Raw genomic sequence first — 20,459 nt, 5'->3', positions numbered from 1 at the left:
TTTTAGTCATGTCCTTTTGGAAGAATCCCAGTTAACCTCCTAAATAGCCCAGATTGTCATGAGGAGACTGATGACTCAGTTGGACCAAGATTTACAAAAAGGTATGTTTGGGTTTTAATTTTTTGCTTTGTTTTCAAAATTGATGGCAAAAATGATCTTAAAGTCTTTTACTAATCATAATAGTTATTATGATTAAAATTGAATTAGTATTAAAGGTTACCAAATCTAAATGTCAGGGACAAAGAAATGAGTGAATATGACTATTTTGCCTTTTCATTTATTGAAATTACTCATTAGCCCTGGTAGATATGCTCAGTGGTTAGAGCATGGGCCCACACACCAAAGGGTCGTGGATTTAATTCCCAGTCAAGGTCACACAACTGGGTTACAGGTTCTATCCAAGGCCTCAGTCAGGATGCATGCGGGAAGCAACCAATCAATGTGTCTCTCACATTGATGTTTCTCTCTCTCCTTGCTTCCCTTACTCTCTATAAAAATCAATGGAGAAAATATTCTCAGGTCAGGATATTTTAACAGCAACAAAAGGATAATTTTAAAAAAATAAAAATATTCATTAAAGGGACTATTAAAATATAGCAAAAATAAAGGAAAAAACATTAAGACACCTGAAGCTTAGAAGACTATGCAAACATTCCCAAACTCCTGTTGTTTGAACATTTTTCACTTAAATCAGTAGCCTTTCTGGTAAAAGTTTCTTCCTAGTGTGTGTTTAGAAAGGGTGAAGGAAGTCTGGAAATAATTTCTTTTCCAGCCATTATTGGGAAGGAGATGAATTCATTCATTTCTTCAGAAGCTAGGGGATCAAGAACTGGAGCAGAGTAGGTAGAGATAAAATGTTGTTTATTACATCCAGTGTATTATCCTTCTTTCAGCTAGGGTGTTTATTCCCTTGAAAGAAATGGGAATCTGGTTTCTAGCTTAGCTAAGGGGCTTCTGGCCTATTCCTAACTCTAATCGCTATATAACATCATTTCTATTTGAAAAGTCTCTTTGGATTCCAGAGAATCACTTGGCAAGTAAACTTTAGAAACACAACTGATGGTTTTCAATTTGTGTCTTCTAAAACTTTTGTTATACTTAGGGTTCAACACATATTGATATTAAAAGAACATTTTGGTTGTCAGATTGTCAGGCTCCAAAATGTCAGCTTAAGTTCCAGAATGTATTATCTTGTTATCTTCATTTTAAATATCTAGCTGAAGAATAGAGAGTTTCTCACACTCCCAGGAAAACAAAAACGAACCAGTTATCTTCCTGCTTGTTATGATAGACTGTATGATAGGCACTATGGAAACCCATAGAGGGTTTATAGTCGAGTTTCTATCCTTAAGCTATTTGCCATCTGAAGTGAAGTTCTACCTATTGCTGTTCCTTTCTCCTTTCCCACAGTCACATGATAATTTCAGTTGTTACTTATTTCATAATGAAGTATGTAACTACCTGCCAATCTCTATCACATTTTTAAAAATATATTTTTTATTGATTTCAGAGAGGGAGAGAGACTGAGAAATAGCAATGATGAGAGAGAACATTGGTCAGCTGCTTGCTGCATGCCCCCTTCTGGCGATCAAGCCTGCAACCTGGGCATGTGCCCCAAAGGAATCGAACTGTGACCTCCTGGTTCATAGGTCAGCATTCAACCACTGAGCCACACTGGCCAGGCCATCTCTCACTTTAAAAAAATATATTTTGATTGATGTTTAGAGAGAGAGGAAGGGAGAGAGGAATAAACTGTCAATGTGAGAGCAGAACATTGATCAGCTACCTCCTGCCCATCCTCCACCAGGGAATCCAGCCCACAATTCAGGGATATGCCCTGACCGGGAATCAAACAGGCAGAACAGGCAACCACTGAGCCACACAGGCCAGGGCCAATCTCTTATCAATTTTGTCATTGTTCAGCACCTAACGTAATCACATTTGTGCTAGAATCTTGCTATTTTTAAAAATATCTTTCCAAGATATTTTATCCCTTTAAAAAAACGTATAGTTAAAAAGCCAACTTTAAAATGGGAAAAATAATAATATATTGAAAACATTTACTTCAAATTAAATGTTAAAAATTATTTTGTTTTGTGGGCAATAGACAGACCACTAAAACAGAATGCCGAGAGGTGATAATGCCTGGATCTAAATCGAGTGAGAATGATTCCTGTGAATTAAGAAGTTTAAAGGTAATTCCATTTTTGAATTTTTATATAGAGCTATGGTTCCAGAGCCAGGGTTCACGGAGCTTTTTCTGTGGAAGGCAACTGATAGTTTATATGATACCTTTAACAGTGTTCCTGAAGTTGCTAGAGATGTAGGACACTAAGGGGAAGTGGTATAGAAGTCCTATCCCCAGTCTTTCTCCCAGACTGAGGTAGAGATCAACTATTTTCTGGGATAAATGAAGTAACACTTCTTATGCATGTGCTTTAGCAGACTCAGTGGCCTATGCTTGGGAAAGCATTACCCCCAGCTTTTAGTTTCTGTGTGTTTAATCATATGATCTCTTAGGACATCTTAAACAAAAGGGAGAGAATAAATTGTGATGGGAAAGGTCTGATGTGCTGATATGGCAGAGCAACGTTGTGGACTTTTAGTAACCGAAGTTTTAGTCTCTGGTGCACTGATTTTAGGGGTTATATTATCTTATTGTACTTGAGTTAGGCCCCTGGCAACACAACACAGGCCTTTTCAATTGTATACTCTTTATAATTCTTCTCTTTCATGCTGTTTGCTTTAAAATAATAACTTCAACTAATCACAACTATCTTAGAGAAGAATGCGGTTTAGTTAAAATTTTTCTTTCTGGATTTAGAATAACTGTCTTACACTTACTCCTTAATTTTGACGAATGCTGTTATTTTTGGTGATAAAATATGACCATAATAAAAAAAAACAGTGAGTTACATTTTATGTTAGCTTCAAACTTTCTAACTTCACTCTTTAAGTGAACATATTTTAGCAATTGATTCCGATGCTCATTGAAAACAAGTTGGCCAAAAACCCACTGCATGGAAGAACATATTTGCCAATGTTATCTCCAATAAGGGTTTAATCTTTAAAATTTATAGGGAACTTATCCAACTTAACAAAAGAAAGATAAGCCATCCAATGAATAAATGGGCAAAAGACCTAAATAGACACTTCTAGAAAGAAGACATACAGAATGCCAAGAGATGAATAAAAACATGCTCAAAGTCACTAATCATCCGAGAGATGCAAATCAAAACAACAATGAGGTACAATCTCACACCTGTCAGAATGTCTACCATCAACAAACTACAAGTGCTGGAGAGGATGTGGAGAAAAAGGAAACTCCATGCACTGCTGGTAGGATTGCAAACTAGTGCAGCCACTGTGGAAAACAGTTTGGTGTTTCCTCCAAAACTTAAAAATGGAACTTCCATTTGACCCAGTAATCCCACTTCTAGGAATATATCCCAAGAAAACAGAAACACCAATCATAAAGGATATATGCACCCCTATGTTCATAGCACCACAATTTACAATAGCTAAGATTTGGAAATCCTAAATGTCCATCAGCAGATGAGTAAATTAGAACTGTGGTATATTGTCCTGATTGGTTTGGCTCAGTGGATAGAGTGTCGGCTTGCGGACTGAAAGGTCCCAGGTTTGATTCTGGTCAAAGGTATGTACCTTGGTTGCAGGCACATCCCCAGTGGGAGGTGTGCAGGAGGCAACTGATCGATGTTTCTTTCTCATCGATGTTTCTAACTCTCTATCCCTCTCCCTTCCTCTCTGTAAAAAATCAATAAAATATATTAAAAAAGAAAACCGTTGTATATTTACACAATGGAATACTACGCTGCTGTAAAAAAAAAAAAAAAAGAATTCTTACCATGTGCAACAGCATGGATGAAACTAGAGAGCATTATGCTAAGTGAAATAAGCCAGTCAATGAAAGAAAAATACTACATAATCTCACTCATTTGTGGAATATAAAGAACATTTAAACTGATGAACAAAATTAGAGAGGCAAAGAAGCATCAAACAGACTGTCAAATTACAGTGCGAATGCTGGGGAGGGTTGGGGTAAGGTAAGAGATCAATTGAAGGACTTGTATGCATGCACATATGCATAACCAATGGGTGCAAGACATGATGGGGGCGGGCGGGCGGGGTAAGAGCATGTGCCGGGGATTAGGGGAGGCTGAGAAGGTCAATGGGGAAAAAGGAGACATGTGTACTACTATTTGTAATACTTTAAATTAGGGGTGTCGAACTCAATCAGAGAAGGGGCCAAAATCTAAAATCCAGCCTAAATCGCGGGCCGAATGGTTTACTGAACAGTCATAAACTGTCATTGTGATGGAAACGCAGTGGAGTGCAGTGATGACAGCGCGGTGCGGGCCACATTGCAAGGCCTGGCGGGACGGATTTGGCCCGTGGGCCTTGTGTTTGACACATGTGCTTTAAATAATAAAATAAAAAATTTTTAAAAAAAGGAAAACAAATTGGCCAAATTTTTTATTATGGTCATTCCTATTGCTATAGCCAGTAATTCAGGAAGTTAATCTTTGCTAGGAATATGTGAGTCGACATGTGATTATAATAGATTATTTCTCTAGCAATATTTTCATATAGATGAGACTTCAGTATATTGAACACTAAGACAAATTAGTACTACTACTGCTTATAAGACTTTTATTATTTATATCTTATTTCCATATAGTCTATACAAAATATCCATTCCAAGGAACCTCTGGTGTCAAATGAGAAGAGTTCTGAACTTATTACTGATTCTGTAACCATGAAGAATAAAACTGAATCAAGTTCTCTAGGGAAATTAGAAGGTAAGAGTGATAAAATAGACTTCCTTAATTAAGTAAAGCTATACTTTGGCCCTGGCCAGTATAGCTCAGTTGTTTGGGCATCATCCTGTGCAATGAAGGGTTGCTGGTTTGATTCCCAGTCTAGAATTGCGGGCTTAATCCTTGGAAGGAAGCATGCAGGATGCAGCCGATTGATGTTTTCATTTCCCATCAATGTTTCTTTCCCTCTCCCTCTTTCTAAAGATCAATTAAAAGGAAAACACAAACACACACATTAAAAAGTAAAATAAAATTTAAAAAGAAAGCAAAACTACTTAGTTGTTTGTGAAGGCTAACCAGCCACCTAATCCTATATAATAAAGATGTAATATGCAAATGTTCATAACCACCAACCGCATAATGATCGGATCACGGATCAGCAGGAGAGTGGGGCAGTGAGCTGCAAATGGGCAGTAGAAAGCTATAGGAGGGGCAGGGCAGCAAGCTTGAGGGGGTGTTGAGGGTAAGGGGGAGCTATAGGAGGGTGGGACAGCAGGTGGAGAGCTACTGAAAGGTGGCAGCAAGCTACTGGCACACAGATTCGTGTGCAGGGCTACTAGTCATATAAGACCTTGTATTTCAGTTGAATTATAAAGAGTGTATTAAAAGTATTGAATTCTTTGCTTACTGTAGTGCACTTAACACCTTCAGTATAATGATGACTAGAAGGCATGATAGGTGGCATTGTCTTATTCCATATTTTATTTATTTTTTAAAATATATTTTTATTGATTTCAGAGAGAAAGGGAAAGAGTGAGATAGAAACATCAATGATGAGAGAAAGTCATTGATTGGCTGCCTCCTATATGCCCCCTTCTGCAGATTGAGCCCATAACCTGGGCATGTGCCCTCACCAGGAATTGAACCAGTCACCTTCTTCTGGCTCAAACACAGCCATGAGCCATGCTGGCTGGGCATGAGTGCTGATTTTTAAAAATATATATATATTTTATTGATTTTTTACAGAGAGTAAGGGAGACGGACAGAGAGCTAGAAACGTCGATGAGAGAGAAACATTGACCAGCTGCCTCCTGCACACCCCCTACCAGCAATGTGCCCACAACCAAGGTACATGCCCTTGACCGGAACCGAACCTGGGACCTTTCAGTCCACAGACCGATGCTCTATCAGCTGAGCCAAACTGGTTTTGGCACGGGTGCTGATTTTTTTATTAAACTCTTCTGTGTTTATTGAGTTGGTCATATTTTTTCTTCTCTTTTCTGTTATGACAAATTAATTTACAAATGTTAAGCAAACTTTGCATTTTGGAACATATACAACTTGGTCATAATTTGCTATACTTTTGTATATCAATTGCAAATATTTTGTTTAGAATTTTTGCATCTATTATGATAGGAATGGAATATTGATATTCATAGAATAGAAAATATCTTGTTTAGAAACCCTATAAGTAAATTGCAGGCTAGTTTTAAGTAAAATTTTTGTTAAAAAGTAAAGGTCTGTGAAAAGTGGTGAGTTAGCTTCTTTTTATTTGTAAGACTTTATAGCATAAATATGTTTTTATAATTTTTTTAACTTATTTATTTACTTGCTTTCTGGTAAAGACCAGAAGAATTTAAATTTAAAATGCTGCCTGATGATAAAACCCTAATTAACTAGTTAATAGGATAGCCATGTTGCAAGTTTATAAAATTGACTTGTTAAAAAGCAAGTTGTCAACAACTAGCCTAAAGTTTTTAGTTTCTCTTTTTGTTTTTAAGAGCAAAATGCTAATATAGTTTGTAGTATGTTCTAATGTTTATACTTAATTTTGTCATTGTAAAATATTCTTGCATTTTAATGATAATAACAAAAACCATTTCAGAACCTAAAGAAGATCAAGAACCAAAGGTTCCAGAAAGTAACCAAAAACAGTGGCAATCTAAGAAAAAGTCACAATATGTAAACCAGAATCCTGATGCATCTTCAAATCAATGGCAGAATCCAGAAATAACCCCAAAAGTTGATACAGAGGTAACCTTCTTTCCCCTTGTGTAGCATGACCATTGTTGAAAATGTGATGACCGTGTTAAATGTTTTCTTATTTTATTAACTCCTGTGTACCACATTTAGTAGAATAGTTTACTTGTTTTTATTATTCACAAAGTAATTAGTAATTAGTAAGTCTTAGGTTCAGTAAAAGTATATGTCAAGATGAACTCTTCTATCAATATTTTCGGTAGTGTTTCTAGATTGCTGGCAGGGTGGTGTAGGATTAGCAAACTAGTCTATGAGTCAAAGCTGTTTCTCAGCCTGTGTGTATAAATAATGTTTTATTGGCATACTGCCGCACCCACTCATTTACTTCCTATTTATGGCTACTTTGAAACTATAACAGCAGAGTTGAATAGTTTACCACAAAGACCATCTGGTCAATAAAGCCTAAAATGTTTATGGTCTTGTCCTTTCCAGAAAACAATATGTTGCTCTTTGCACTTGTGCAATGCAAAAGCACCTGACAGTTTACTGTTGTCATCCTCATGGATGGAATAGAAAATAGAGACGAGACAATGTATATGAATTTATAACAGTAGCTAGGGGCCATTTCAGAAGGAATGATGTGGTAGACTGCTTGAGAGCCATACCTATTTTAGTCCATGGTCACACTCACCATTTCTTAGTTACAGTCTAACTCAATGGTTCTCAAATATTTTGGTCTTATGACTCCTCACAACACCCCCTTCCTCCATTTACTCTCTTAATTATTGAGATACCTAGAGAGCTTTTGTTTACATTGGTTATATTTAGCTGTATTTACTATATTAGAATGTAAAACCAAGAATTTTAAAAATATTAATATATTAAAAATAACAATATACCCATTACATGTGAATATAAATACTCATTTATGAAAAAGAAGTTTTGTTTTGCTATATTGCAGTATAAATGACATATAACATTATATTAGTCTTAGGTGTACAATATAACATTCAATATCTATCTATATAATAGAGGAATATGCAAATTAGCCGGGACACTGTAACATCATGACCAAACAGCAGGAACCTGAGGCTGCATGGCGCCTGGCCAGGGTGAGGGACCCCAGGCTGCGCGCGTCCTCCACCCCACAGGGCTTGACAGGGGACCTCTGTCCACGCCCCTCACCCAGCAGGGCTTAATGGGGGACCTCAGACCCTGCCCCTCACCTGGCGGGGCTTGACAGGGGACCTCAGGCCACAGCCCCCTCCCCTGCACCAGGTTGGGGATCTGAGGCTGCACCCATCGCATGGAGGGGCTTGATGGAGGTGGGGTCGGCCAGGTTTGGGTCTCACCTAATGGGGGTGGGGCCAGCCAGGTCTGGGTCTCTTGCATTTTCGAAGCGTGTGCAGGTGGTGGGCAGGACTTGACTCTAGGCCCCTCGGCACACCCCAGACTCTGACAGGAGGGAGATTTTCATAGACATTTTACTAATTTTCTTTTATCTCTGACACTTCTATTATAGAGAAAGGGCAAATAGCAATATTAAAATATTTTCTCTAATTAATTATTTTTTAATGTGCACGAATTTCGTGCACTGGGCCACTAGTTCAATAATAAGTAATGAAGTTCTGAAAAACGCTATGACATGGATGAACCTTGAAAACAGGCTACGTGAAAGAAGCCTTGTATAATATTATGTGATCCCACTTATAAGAAATGTTCAGAATCTGCAAATCTATAGAGATAGAAAGTAGGTTAGTAGATTGGACATTAAGACTGGGAGGTGTGGAGAATGGTGCGAATGCTAATGCATACAAAGTTTCTTCTTAGGACACTAAAAATGGTATGTAATTAATAGTGGTAATGATTGCACACTCTTGTGAATATATTAAAAACTACTGAACTGCCCCAGCCAGGTGGCTCAGTTGATTAAACATCATCCCTATACCAAAATGGTTGCAGGTTTGATTACTTGTCGGGGCACATACCTAGGTTACAGGTTCAGTCCCTGGTCAGGATGCATGGAGGAGGCAACCAATAGATGTTTCTCTCTTTCTCCCTTCCTCTCTCTCTAAAAATCAATAAATATGTCTTCGGTGAAGATTTAGAAAAACACGCAAAAAAAACCCCACTGAACCACATAGTAAAAAAGAAAATAGGCATTTCACCTGAGAGCTACAAAGTCCTTGTTATGCCCACGTCATTTCTTCTCTTGTCTTGCCGTTTTGAGGCTCTGCCTTCTGGAATACCATCCTGTTCCTGGCTAATTGCTATCATCTCTAAACATCTGGGGATTCCCCATCATTCCTTAAACATATGGGGCTGTGGATCACTTTTATTTACTTCAAACCAACAACTGTCATCTTTTTGTTTGTTTGTTTGTTTGTTTCTATAGTTTATATGTCACTAGTCCTACAGCTAGCTTTCAAATTCATAACTTCTTCCTCCTTCATGACCACTGTCTTAATTTTAATTAGCTACCCATTCCTATATCCTTAGTTCTGATCTCCAAAATCTCATATGCAAACATCCCACTCTATGACTATAATATTTACATTCTCCTTTCCAGTACCATTAGTTTCTCACTACCACCCTAACCACTAATTTAAATACATATTTTAGAAAATCTTAAATTAAATGGAAAATTTATCCAGGAAAAGAGATACAGTGGCCATGCTAGCTATTTTCAAACTTAAAGGACAGAAAGTAGAAGAGATTTATGCATTGTGGCTCTCAAGACAATAATGTGAACCAGTAGCTTAAAAATTATACTAGAGAAGCTGGCTTAATCTAAACATCTGTGAAGGCTTCATAATTACTATAACTCTGTCCCCAAAGTGAAGTGAACCTCTTTATGCAGTAGTGAGTACACAGTTAATAGTGTTCAAACAAAATGTGATTCTCTCTTTGGTTGAGTGAGATGCTGTTGAGCTAGGGTTGGCAAATTTCTCTAAAAGGTTAGTAGGCTTTGTAGACCAGAATGGTCACTGTTATAATTACTCAAGTCTGCCTCTACAGCATGAAAACAACCATAGACAATATGTAAACAAATGGGCATACCTGTGTTCCAATAAAACTTTATTTATAAAAACAAGCAGCAGGCCAGATTCATCCTACAGGTTGTAATTTGCCTCTATAGAGGATGGTCATTTATCATTACTTTGGGATTTATGGGAGATAAATACACATCTCTTCTGAAGTAGAAGGTAAGTGTTTGCTATTTCAGATTTTGATAATAATTATTATTTGGCCATTTTGCCCCAAGACATAAAGTGGGGAGTGTGATTTTATTGATTAGAGAAAGAGTAGTTTTTAGGAGAATGGCAGGGTACTTATTTAAATTATAAAATTTCAATACTGGTTACAATATTATAAAGAGAATGGCAGGGTACTTATTTAGATTATAAAATTTCAATACTGGTTACAATATTATAAAGAGAATGGCAGGGTACTTATTTAGATTATAAAATTTCAATACTGGTTACAATACTGACAGTAGAGGATATTAGATACTGTTTTGTTAAATAATACTGCGTACCTTCTGTTGACTTGTAATATCTTTGAGCAAAATTTAACAGGCTTTAGAATTTAAAGTGGAAAACATTGTATTAAGTTACTGAAACTTCTGTAATACATATGTCTACCTATTTTAGCATGCTTTTTATATGATTTTATTTTATTTTAGAAGTGTTTGGGTTTTTTTTCTTTTTGTTTAACAGAAACAAATCACTTTTGAGCAACCTGCCTCTTTAGTTTCAAAGCAGTCACCGCCAACAGCAGTACCAAAATGGACTGACCGAAAATCTGTTTGTAAGACACCCAGTAGCAGGGCCCTGGAGGATTATATGAACTGGTAATTACTTTTGACTCTTAACTTGGTATAGTAGAAATAACATGGGCTTTGGGGTCAGATAGATCTGGAGTTGCTTTCTTACTTCAAGACTTTTAAAATTCATATTATTTTTCTCAGCATCATTTTTTTTTTTTTTAACCTGTAAAAGGGGAGGTGAAGATGGCTATAATATATTTTTAAGGATTGTTGTGAAGGTCTCTGTCATATTGTAATCTGTACCTGCAACCTATAACTACTCTAAGTATGCAAAACTTGATAATCATGCATTGCCACATGGATACGTACCTCTCTAATTGAGAGAGATATTTAAAGGCCACATTCTTAGAGTGGATAAAGGGTGGATATACTTTATAGCAAAGGAGGTGTTAATTGGAATGTAATAGTTTCTGAGAGGGGTTGGTTTTACAGGTCACAAGGTTTCTGGGAGTGTTCAAAGGTATAAGAGTTGAGTGGATAGGAATGAGGGATGAATAAAGAAATTGGGTGATCAGTGCTGATAGGAAACTTGAGGATATTACAAAAGCAAGTTAATGGCTTTCAAAGAAAGGAAATAAGGGATGTGACACATAATATTCTGAATTTAGTGGCTATACTAGTATTTTTAATGTCTTATTACAGGATAACTTAATGATATCTTTTGCTTTTCATGTGCATATCATCTTTAATGTTAATTAGAACTGGCCTTTAGAGTACTTACAACCTAGTCTCCTACCTATTTAATACAATTCTGCTATATATTACCTCATTTTATTATACTAAGTATATTTTAAAGAATCATTGCTAACTATGATAGTGATGTAGTTATTTCTTGTGAAATTAGATTATTTAGTTGTCTACAAATATTTGTAGACCTCTTTGCGCCAAACACCATTCTAGGTACTGAGGATGCAATAGTGAATAAGACAAGCAAAGTGCAAATGCCAACTGAATGGCTTTCAGCTCAAAGGCCAAACTTCTCTGATGTAATTGGCTTTCAATTGTTTATGGCAGGCTATTGTAGAACATTAATGTTAAAAGGCACTCATAAACTCTGTGATCAGCTATAGGCTGACCTATACGTTGGCTAAATTCTTATAGAATAAACCCAACTCCATATTTTAAATGCCATTTTACTTATTTTGCAATTCAGAAAGAATTCCCCCAAAATAAAATTTCTCCTAATAAATAATTCAGCTATATTATGAAAACTGACTTTGATTCTCTTTGATGTAACACATTTACATTTACATTCACCTTTAAAATAGCACACAAAAATTTAAAAAATCTTGTTTTTAAAATTTTAATGTTTTACATGTAAAAACTCTACCTTTCTTAGTTTTAGGACTCCAGTTGTAAAGAACGACTTTCCACCTGCTGGACAGTGGTCAACACCCTATGGCCCACCTGCCTGTTTCCAGCAGCACCAGCAACAAATACCCATTACTCCTCTTCAGAATTTACAGGTTTGATAAGCTTTATCTATGATGGTATATGTTAAGGTAGGATCCAATTCAAAGATTTTTTTTTTTTTTTTTTTTTTACAGCATCGAGTAGTTAGGGAAAGTCTTAAGGGCTTGTCAAACATGACCAAGTGAAAGGGCTGGAGGCTTCCAAAAGAGGTCAGTTTCAGGAGGAAACTGAAAAGGGGCCAGAATGTGGCTAGAGTTCAGGAGGAACAGGGGTGGTGGGTGAACCTTAGGGTCCTGTTGGGCCCTTGAAGTTTTACCCCATGAGGGACAGGAAGCTATTGGAACTGGTTGGAGCAGGGAAGTGAACTTATTTGCATTTTGAAACAGCTACTTTGGTGACAGTGAGGAGGAAAAACTAAGGGGAATGTGGAATGTCCTGTGTAAGAAACTAAACTTCCCATTAGTATTGAATTAGAAATAAGTCAGAATTACTTTATTCTACAAAACAATGATAACAAAATTAAAATGTCAGCTGTTAGAGGAAAATGAATTGAACTGCTTTCTTTTCTCTCAGAAATGTTCAGTTTAATATGAGAGGAAGCTCCAGGAGAAAAGGGGTTTGGGGCATAGTGAAGTATCTTTATAAAATCACAACTTAATGAAAGATGATAGATATATATTTCAAAGCCTTAATACTTTCTTACCGAAAACATAAATAACTCACCAGTGTCTTTCTATACTAGAGGATAAAGAAATTAGAATCCTTATCCTATATAATAAAAGGCTAATATACAAATTGACCAAACAGTGTTACAGCTGGTTGCTATGGTGTGCACTGACCACCAGGGGGAAGGCGCTCAATGCAGGAGCTGTACCCTAGTGTGCTCTCACAGGGGGAATACTGCTCAGCCAGAAGCCTTGAGCTAAGCTTACGGCTGGCAAGCGCAGTGGGGAGTGGGCCTAAGCTGTCAGTCGGATTTCCTCAAGGGATCCCAGACTGCGAGAGGGTGCAGGCCAGGATGAGGGACGTCTATCTCTTTCCGTGCGCGCCCCCCCCCCCCCCCCCCCCCAGTGCATGAATTTCATGCCCTGGGCCTCTACTATTTTATATTAATGTAGAAGGAGATTATACGAGACAGATGCTACCATTTGTGATCTAAAGCAGGACTTATTAAATTGAAATTTATTTAGACCATGATTCAACTTGGTTTTTCAGCTAATCAGGTGCTCTTTGTCTTCAGCTTCCTTGTCAGCTCAGAATAAGTTCTCTCATACCACTCCATCTGTTCAAAGCATTTATAGGCCCCCAGAGAACTCTGGCATAAGGAAAGGGAAGAAGGGCCAATTGTAGAGTAGATCAGTTGAAAGTTTGCTGAGGAAGGTGCTGAAGTTAAAATTAAATAACTTGAACATTTTTCAGCAAAAAGGGGGCATTGCTGATATTTGCATTTGTCAGATTGACTCAGAAGCTCACACTGCTTCTTTACAATGTAATGCAAAATGGGAAAATTTGTGCATATATATATATATATATATACATATATATATATATATATATATATACACACTATGATGTAAGTAAAGAGGTTTGTGTAAGAAAAAAAGAATAGAATAGGTAAGAAAGGTAAAAAATGTTAGCTTATGAGTTCATGTGTTGAACATTAAGTGTTTCTCCACTCCCTATTACCCCCTTTAAATATTCTACTTATGTTAAGAAGTAAAGTGAAGTTAGAGTGGTAGACCTTGGAAGTTTGTATATTAATTTAGTAAATTTATTTCTTTGACTAAAGTATGTAAATTTTCTCTTTAAAATAATTGATACTAATATCTAATTACTTAAGAGTTAAGATCATTTCAAAATTGGAAGCATTTCACAAATTAAATGCAATCTAGTTTCTCAGGCATATTCTTTGAATCTTCACATCTTTATATATTTTAATTTAGATTTCAGCATCTTCTTCAACAAGTGATTATATTTCAGTTAAAGGAAAAATTTATTCCATTTTGAAGCAGATAGGATGTGGAGGTTCAAGTAAGGTAAGTATCTACCCCCCGAATTTGAAAACATTTAATTGCAAAGATACATATATCTTAAATATTTAAGAAATGAAGAAAGATATTTTAAATTTTCCTTTTCTTTGACCTTCTATGTTTTTGATCTCTCTGTTTCTTCACTTCTGGGGGCCATATTACCCTTGAGCCAAAAAATTCTTCTCATCCCTGGCTTCCATTTCCTCCTCCCAACAAATGGTGTATCTTTTTAGACCCATCTCTTAATTCCAATAGCCTGCTCTTCTCTCCAGACCCTGATCTCAGTGATGCAATGCCCCAGGGCTCCCGTAGAGTTCTCATTCAGTCTCTTGGTTTTAAATACTAGGTATATGCTGACAATTCCAAAATTTATATTTCCAACTCAGATTTCTCCCTTAAATTCTAGACTTGTATATATTGAGTGATTGCTCAGCACCTCTTCGTGGGATATTTGAACCTTCATATGTCCCAAAGATAACTCTTGCTTCAGTCTTTCTATTTCAGTAAATGACAACTCTATTCTTCCAAGTGCTAGACCAAAAATGCGGAGTCATCATTGGCTCTACTTATTCTCAAGCACATCCAGCCAATCAGCAAATCTTGTTGGTTCTATCTCAAAGTATTTCCATAATCTGTTTCTCACTACCTGCACTATTATCCCTTTGGTCTAAGCAACTTTCTTCTTTTCACCTGGATTATTATAGTGGCCTCTAACTAGTCTCACTAATTCAGCCCATGCTCTCCTGGGGTATATTTTAACAAAAGTAAATTTTTCTCCAGATATCACATCTTTTCTCACTCAGGCCACATCCTTTAAAATAGCAACTCCTACTTTCAGTTGCTGGTGAGCTCCAACCCGCTTTCCTGCTTTATTTTCCTCTGTAGCTCATCTTCTAGCATGTTCTGTGATTTACTTGTTTTTTTATTTGTGTATCCTCACTTGAATGTGGCTTCCATCAACGTAGGGATGTTTGATTTATGCAGTGCCTAGAACATAAACAGGATGGAAGTATTTGTTGAGTGAATGAACTGTCCCTTCTCAGCCATTTTGCTATTGTAGGTTGTTAAAGATGATATATGAAGCAAAGCCTGGGTTTAACTTAAATTTTTCTGTAATTTTCTAAAATGGCTAATAATAATTAGATATGGTTAAGACTGTCTGTGTACATTACCATAAGTAGCAATTGTTCAGGAATATTTGTTTCTCTTCTATATGCATTGTCTTTGTTCTTTCCCTTGCCTCAAATTTCAGGCATGGGAGTTAAGGAATAATTGATTTTTATCAATATACTAGTATTTGAATTACCTGATTTAGTTGCTTTAATAGGAATTTTTTGGTTAATATTTATTACTTATTAAGCTATGTTTTAAGAGTGTCAAAGTGAAGTATGTATTTAGTGGTATGTTTTTAGAAGATGTAGAATAATCTTAACAGTGTTTTAAACAGTTTTTCCTTGGAATTTAACGAAGATGTAAGTTTTGGTAAGTCGAGGACCAAATGATAAGCCATGACTGGCCAATATTTTCTTAGTGCAATTAAATATTGCATTTAAATATTTACTTACATAAAGTTGGCAAAATCAACATGCCTCAGGAAAAAAAGACATGCTTTTTGAAGCTAATACTGTTTATGATATTTTTATTCTAGAGTTTAGACAGTGACCAACTTATTAAGATTTAGAAAAGTTATGGAGCTAATAAGAATGGTCAAGACACTGAACTTCCTAGTTCTTTATTAACTTTCCTTAAAACTGACAAGTTATACTCAGACACTATGAAATGGAAATAAGGGCTCTCTAATCCAGCTCATCTATTATGGCAAGAGTTTTGCCAGTGCAGGGCCAATAGAGGGAGTAATGGCACATATGTGAAAAATGTTTTAAAAGTTTTCATTTGCTCAAAATTTTTGAGATCTTACTATACATTTTTAATATCCTGCAAAAAATTTTTTCTGATTACCTGATAACTTTAATGTTTTAAAATGTCCCTTTTATTCTGTCCCAATTATCATTAATGGTGGTAGCTAACATTTGTTAAATTCCAAACACATTATCTCAGTCATCCTTCGAACCCTGTGTAGTAGGAACTACTAAAAACATATTCATTGTGTTAAAACAGAATAGTAGATGCCCAGCTGTCATGTCTCAGTGGATGAGCATTTACTTATGAGCCAGGAGATCACGATTCGATCCCCAGTCAGGGCATATACCTGGGTTGTGGGCTCGATCCTCACAGTGGGGCGTGCAAGAGGCAGCTCAATGATTCTCAAAATTAATAAAAATATTTTTAGAAAACCCAAAATAGTAGATAACTCGATTTTCTGAGATTTATAAGGCTGTTTACTTTATACAAAATGGCTTTATCCTATTTTAAAATTCCTTTTATCTTTTTTCTTGCTATTTTCTGTTGCTTCTGGCCCTATCACTATTTATGCCCCTCTCCCTCTAATTTGCTGTATGTGCAAGTAAACCCAGTAATACTTTGTAAGTAACTAAGCTGTACCAGATAGCCACTTCCTTGCCAGTGTCTATTGGAAAATCAAGGTTAAATGACTTTTAAATAGTGATGTTTATTTCATTGTGTCAAAGGGGGCAAATGAATATAATTTTTCCTTGCTTACACTGGTACTTTGAATTATTGAGTTTTTTTGAGTTATTGAGACATTCCTGTTGCATGTCTGCTGTAGGTTAGACCCATGAGTAGTGTTTGTACTTTCTGAAATGTTTTACCTGCCTTATCAATATTGCTTAGAAATTGACTGTCATAGCTGGAGCACCTAGACTCAGAAATCCTGACAACATGTTTACAGGATCTTGTTTCTGTAAACTTGACTTTGAAAATTAGACCTAATCTACTTTTAACAACTGAATATACTGATAGTTAACAATTAGTTCCATAAGTAGTAATTGTTCAATAATATTAGTTTCCTTTTCTCTATGTATTTCCTTGGTTCTCATATTTTTAGATATTCTCTACCTCATGAATGAAATGGTCAACTTCAGGCATAATGGAAAAAACAACATATGTGAAATGATTTGACTCTTTATTATAATCCTTAGTCTTCCTAAACATTTCTGAATATCTTCTTTCTTAGGTTGTTTCCCTAGTTTAAGGCATTCAACAGAATGTTAGGACAAATGAAATTTAAATTACTTTTCTTATATGTTGTTCTAGAAACTTTTTAGGGTTTATGCCTTTGAGTTACTGAATGCCTGTTGTTATAAGTAGTTGAGAATGGACTATTACTCTCCTAACATGTTTTTTTTTTTCCTTCTATATTCAGAATAAGGCCAAATACTTAATTATTCATATCAGTATTTCTTAACCTGTATAATAAGTTTAGGATTGTGCTAGTACATTCTAAACTTTTTCCTTTGTTCTATTATTTAGGTATTTCAGGTGTTGAGTGAAAAGAAACAGATACATGCTATAAAGTATGTTAACTTAGAAGAAGCAGATCATCAAACAGTTGAAAGTTACCGGAATGAAATCGCTTATTTGAATAAATTACAACAACACAGTGATAAGATCATTCGACTTTATGATTAGTAAGAATATTTTTTATTTAAAAAGAAAACTTTTTTTGCTATACTTCTTGAGATCAGTATCTACCCTGTTTCCCCGAAAATAAGACAGTGTCTTATATTAATTTTTGCTCCCAAAGATGTGCTAGGTCTTATTTTCAGGGGACGTCTTATCTTTCCATGCCCTAGGTCTTATTTTCGGAGTGTGTCTTATTTTCGGGGAAACACGGTAGTAGATCTTAATAGTATAACCTAAGCATTTATTGTTTTGTTGTTTTTATTTGTTTTTTATGACAGTGAAATCACGGATCAGTACATCTACATGGTAATGGAGTGTGGAAATATTGATCTTAATAGTTGGCTTAAAAAGAAAAAGTGCATTGATCCATGGGAACGCAAGAGTTACTGGAAAAATATGTTGGAGGCAGTTAACACAATTCATCAACATGGTATTGTAAAATCTCTTATTATGTAAAGTTAAAATATCTAATAATAATGTCTCCTTAGAGACATACTCCTTTAATTTTAAATTATTGTTATTGGCAGCTTTAGACTAGATAAACTAAAGATTTTGGAAGTTTATTTAAAGATGAAGGAACAAAACCATTTCTCTAAAACACTGTCAACCAAATAATATATGGCATGAACTCAAGTCCCACATCCATAATGCATCAATAAATACTAAATGTATCTTTATCAGTATCAACATAGTCATAACCTAGGTCTCCAAATACTTGGATTATAGCAGATCTGAGATTTTGGGGTTCAGGCATCCTAAAAATCTGAGATGTTTCTTTCACTCATTTTAGTCATTTTGTGTCGTGTGCCTTGTGTGGAAGTTAGTTTGTTGTTGTTTCGATTTTTAACTCTTTCCTTCTGGTTAGTTTTTACTTGGACTTGGTTCTTGTTAGGGCTTCTAAACAACTGTTAACCCAGATAATTATAATTTGTCTCTTCATGTCTTACTTTCTGTAAGTTAAAGATAATGCACCAGTGATCAAGGTCAAACTGTAGGGATGGGGGCATCAGTAGCATTAGGGTCTGTCTCACAGCGTAATTTACAATGCTTCCCAGTGGGCGGTAAATTACAGTGGTTACGCATAAACACTGAAGCCAGACTACGTGGGTTCAATTCATGGCACTGTCACTTAGACCCTGTGACATCAAACAAGTCATTTAAACTCTTTTGCCTTAGTTTCCTCACCTAAAAATAGGGTTAATAATAATACTTACCTCAGCATGGGTGTATTAAATGATTCAATACAAGCAATAAACTAATAATAGAGTTTTATATAATAATATATAAAACTAATAATATTGTTGGCATATAGCAGGTGCTTTATGTTGGTAAAATACATTAAAAAATGAATATTTATTTTGATTGAGTAAGTAAAGGAATCAACACAGCCAGTAGATTTGAATTTTTTTATACTTAGTATGTTTTACATTGTCTAATATTACAAAGGATTTTTATTTTGAAGGCATTGTTCACAGTGATCTGAAACCTGCTAACTTTCTGATAGTTGATGGAATGCTAAAGCTAATTGATTTTGGGATTGCAAACCAAATGCAACCAGATACAACAAGTATTGTTAAAGACTCTCAGGTAAGACTTAATAAATGGTTGGTTGTCACCCAGTGGAGTCCAATTCCTTTTCACTTGTGAAGTGTTTGCTAACGGGGATTTTATTTTTACCTACCTCATTCTTCAAGGGATTTAAGCCTTTTATAAGAATAGATACTATAAAAACAAATAAAAGCCATGACTAACACAATTTTATATAGAAAGTCAAAATCTGGTAGAAGTATATCCATCAATTTTGGATGATTTTTCTACAGTCAAAATAGAGAGGCAGTAACCTGTCTTGGAAATCATCTTGGTCATGATCTAAAATTCACCTGGACTTGGTCTCAGAATTTCCTGGTAGCAATCAAAAATGCAGTTACATGTTTTTTATTGTCCATGAATAAAATAATTTTATTCCAGTAAAGTTTTTCTTATCACTTACACTTGAAAAAGAAGAGAATTCTTAAGGGGGCCTTTATTTTGGAAACACCACAGTAAATGTTGTTCTCAAATGCACTTTTATAGTAGGGTATGCAGTAGCAAACTTTAAAAGATTGTCATGAATAACTAAAAACAATCCTGCTTGGAGTCGAGACGCTGTGCTCTATGTACTGTACAGATTTCTGATGTGGATCTGCTTTCATTCTAGAAGTAAAACTAGACTTTTGTAGTCTAGTAGGAAGAGTAGATGAGCAGCGTTCCCTTCAAACATTTTATGGAACAATCACTTCTCTTTAAATTAAAAATATGACTGAACACTTAGTTGTGAATTGTTTTGAAGATATCTTCTATGCCAATGCCCTAAAAATACAGTATTCCATGTTTGAAAGCAGAATCGTTTATTTTAGAATAAAATGAATGCTGTGTAAGGTTGGCATAATCCAACTGTGAAAAATCTTACATGATTTAGATACCCATCCAATCTGGGTTTGGACATGGGCCCAGGGAGTACTTGGAGAAGAGCTACATTGTTAGTGGTTGGTTCATTTTAAAAACGACACAAAAAACACACCATAAAACAAACATTCTCAGTCTATTTCAGCACAGAAATGTGTGATTGATCAATTCTTTCTAAGTGTTTGACCATTAATATAATTTTAGCCTGGACAGTATTATGGTAGTTGCCCAACATAATCATAGAAAAAGCTCAGCATTCTGAAAGGAGTCAATTTGATGATATGAACCCCATTTATTTTGCTGGAGTTGTGAAGAAATTTATGTCTTATTGTTGGTTGTTTAAGCTTTTCATATATTACTGTTATCAAATTACCTAAATTTCTAAGAATTTGGCATTCATGTTTTTTTTAAATTGAAAACAGAATGTAGTATTATCAT

At 35.6% G+C, this 20,459-nt stretch overlaps 1 protein-coding gene across 2 annotated transcripts in view; it reads left to right on the top strand.

Moving 5' to 3' along the window:
* The window catches only part of TTK (TTK protein kinase), a 38,500-nt gene that overhangs the window by 8,750 nt on the left and 9,291 nt on the right, over positions 1-20,459 (top strand). Inside the window, exons 8-17 of one of the 2 annotated variants that reach the window (XM_036413216.1) lie at positions 7-101; positions 2,108-2,195; positions 4,727-4,823; positions 6,667-6,815; positions 10,481-10,614; positions 11,930-12,056; positions 13,947-14,039; positions 17,424-17,581; positions 17,855-18,006; positions 19,039-19,163. In XM_036413216.1, coding sequence (XP_036269109.1) covers positions 7-101; positions 2,108-2,195; positions 4,727-4,823; positions 6,667-6,815; positions 10,481-10,614; positions 11,930-12,056; positions 13,947-14,039; positions 17,424-17,581; positions 17,855-18,006; positions 19,039-19,163 — 1,218 coding nt within the window. Of the gene's footprint in view, positions 1-6; positions 102-2,107; positions 2,196-4,702; positions 4,824-6,666; positions 6,816-10,480; positions 10,615-11,929; positions 12,057-13,946; positions 14,040-17,423; positions 17,582-17,854; positions 18,007-19,038; positions 19,164-20,459 lie in introns of both variants that reach the window. The other variant, XM_036413215.1, reaches the window with a different exon arrangement.

This window comes from Pipistrellus kuhlii, unplaced genomic scaffold, assembly GCF_014108245.1.
Source record: "Pipistrellus kuhlii isolate mPipKuh1 unplaced genomic scaffold, mPipKuh1.p scaffold_m20_p_5, whole genome shotgun sequence".
Lineage (NCBI taxonomy): Eukaryota > Metazoa > Chordata > Mammalia > Chiroptera > Vespertilionidae > Pipistrellus > Pipistrellus kuhlii.
Note: the sequence above shows the minus strand (reverse complement) of the source record. Positions and strands in the feature narration are given on the sequence as shown.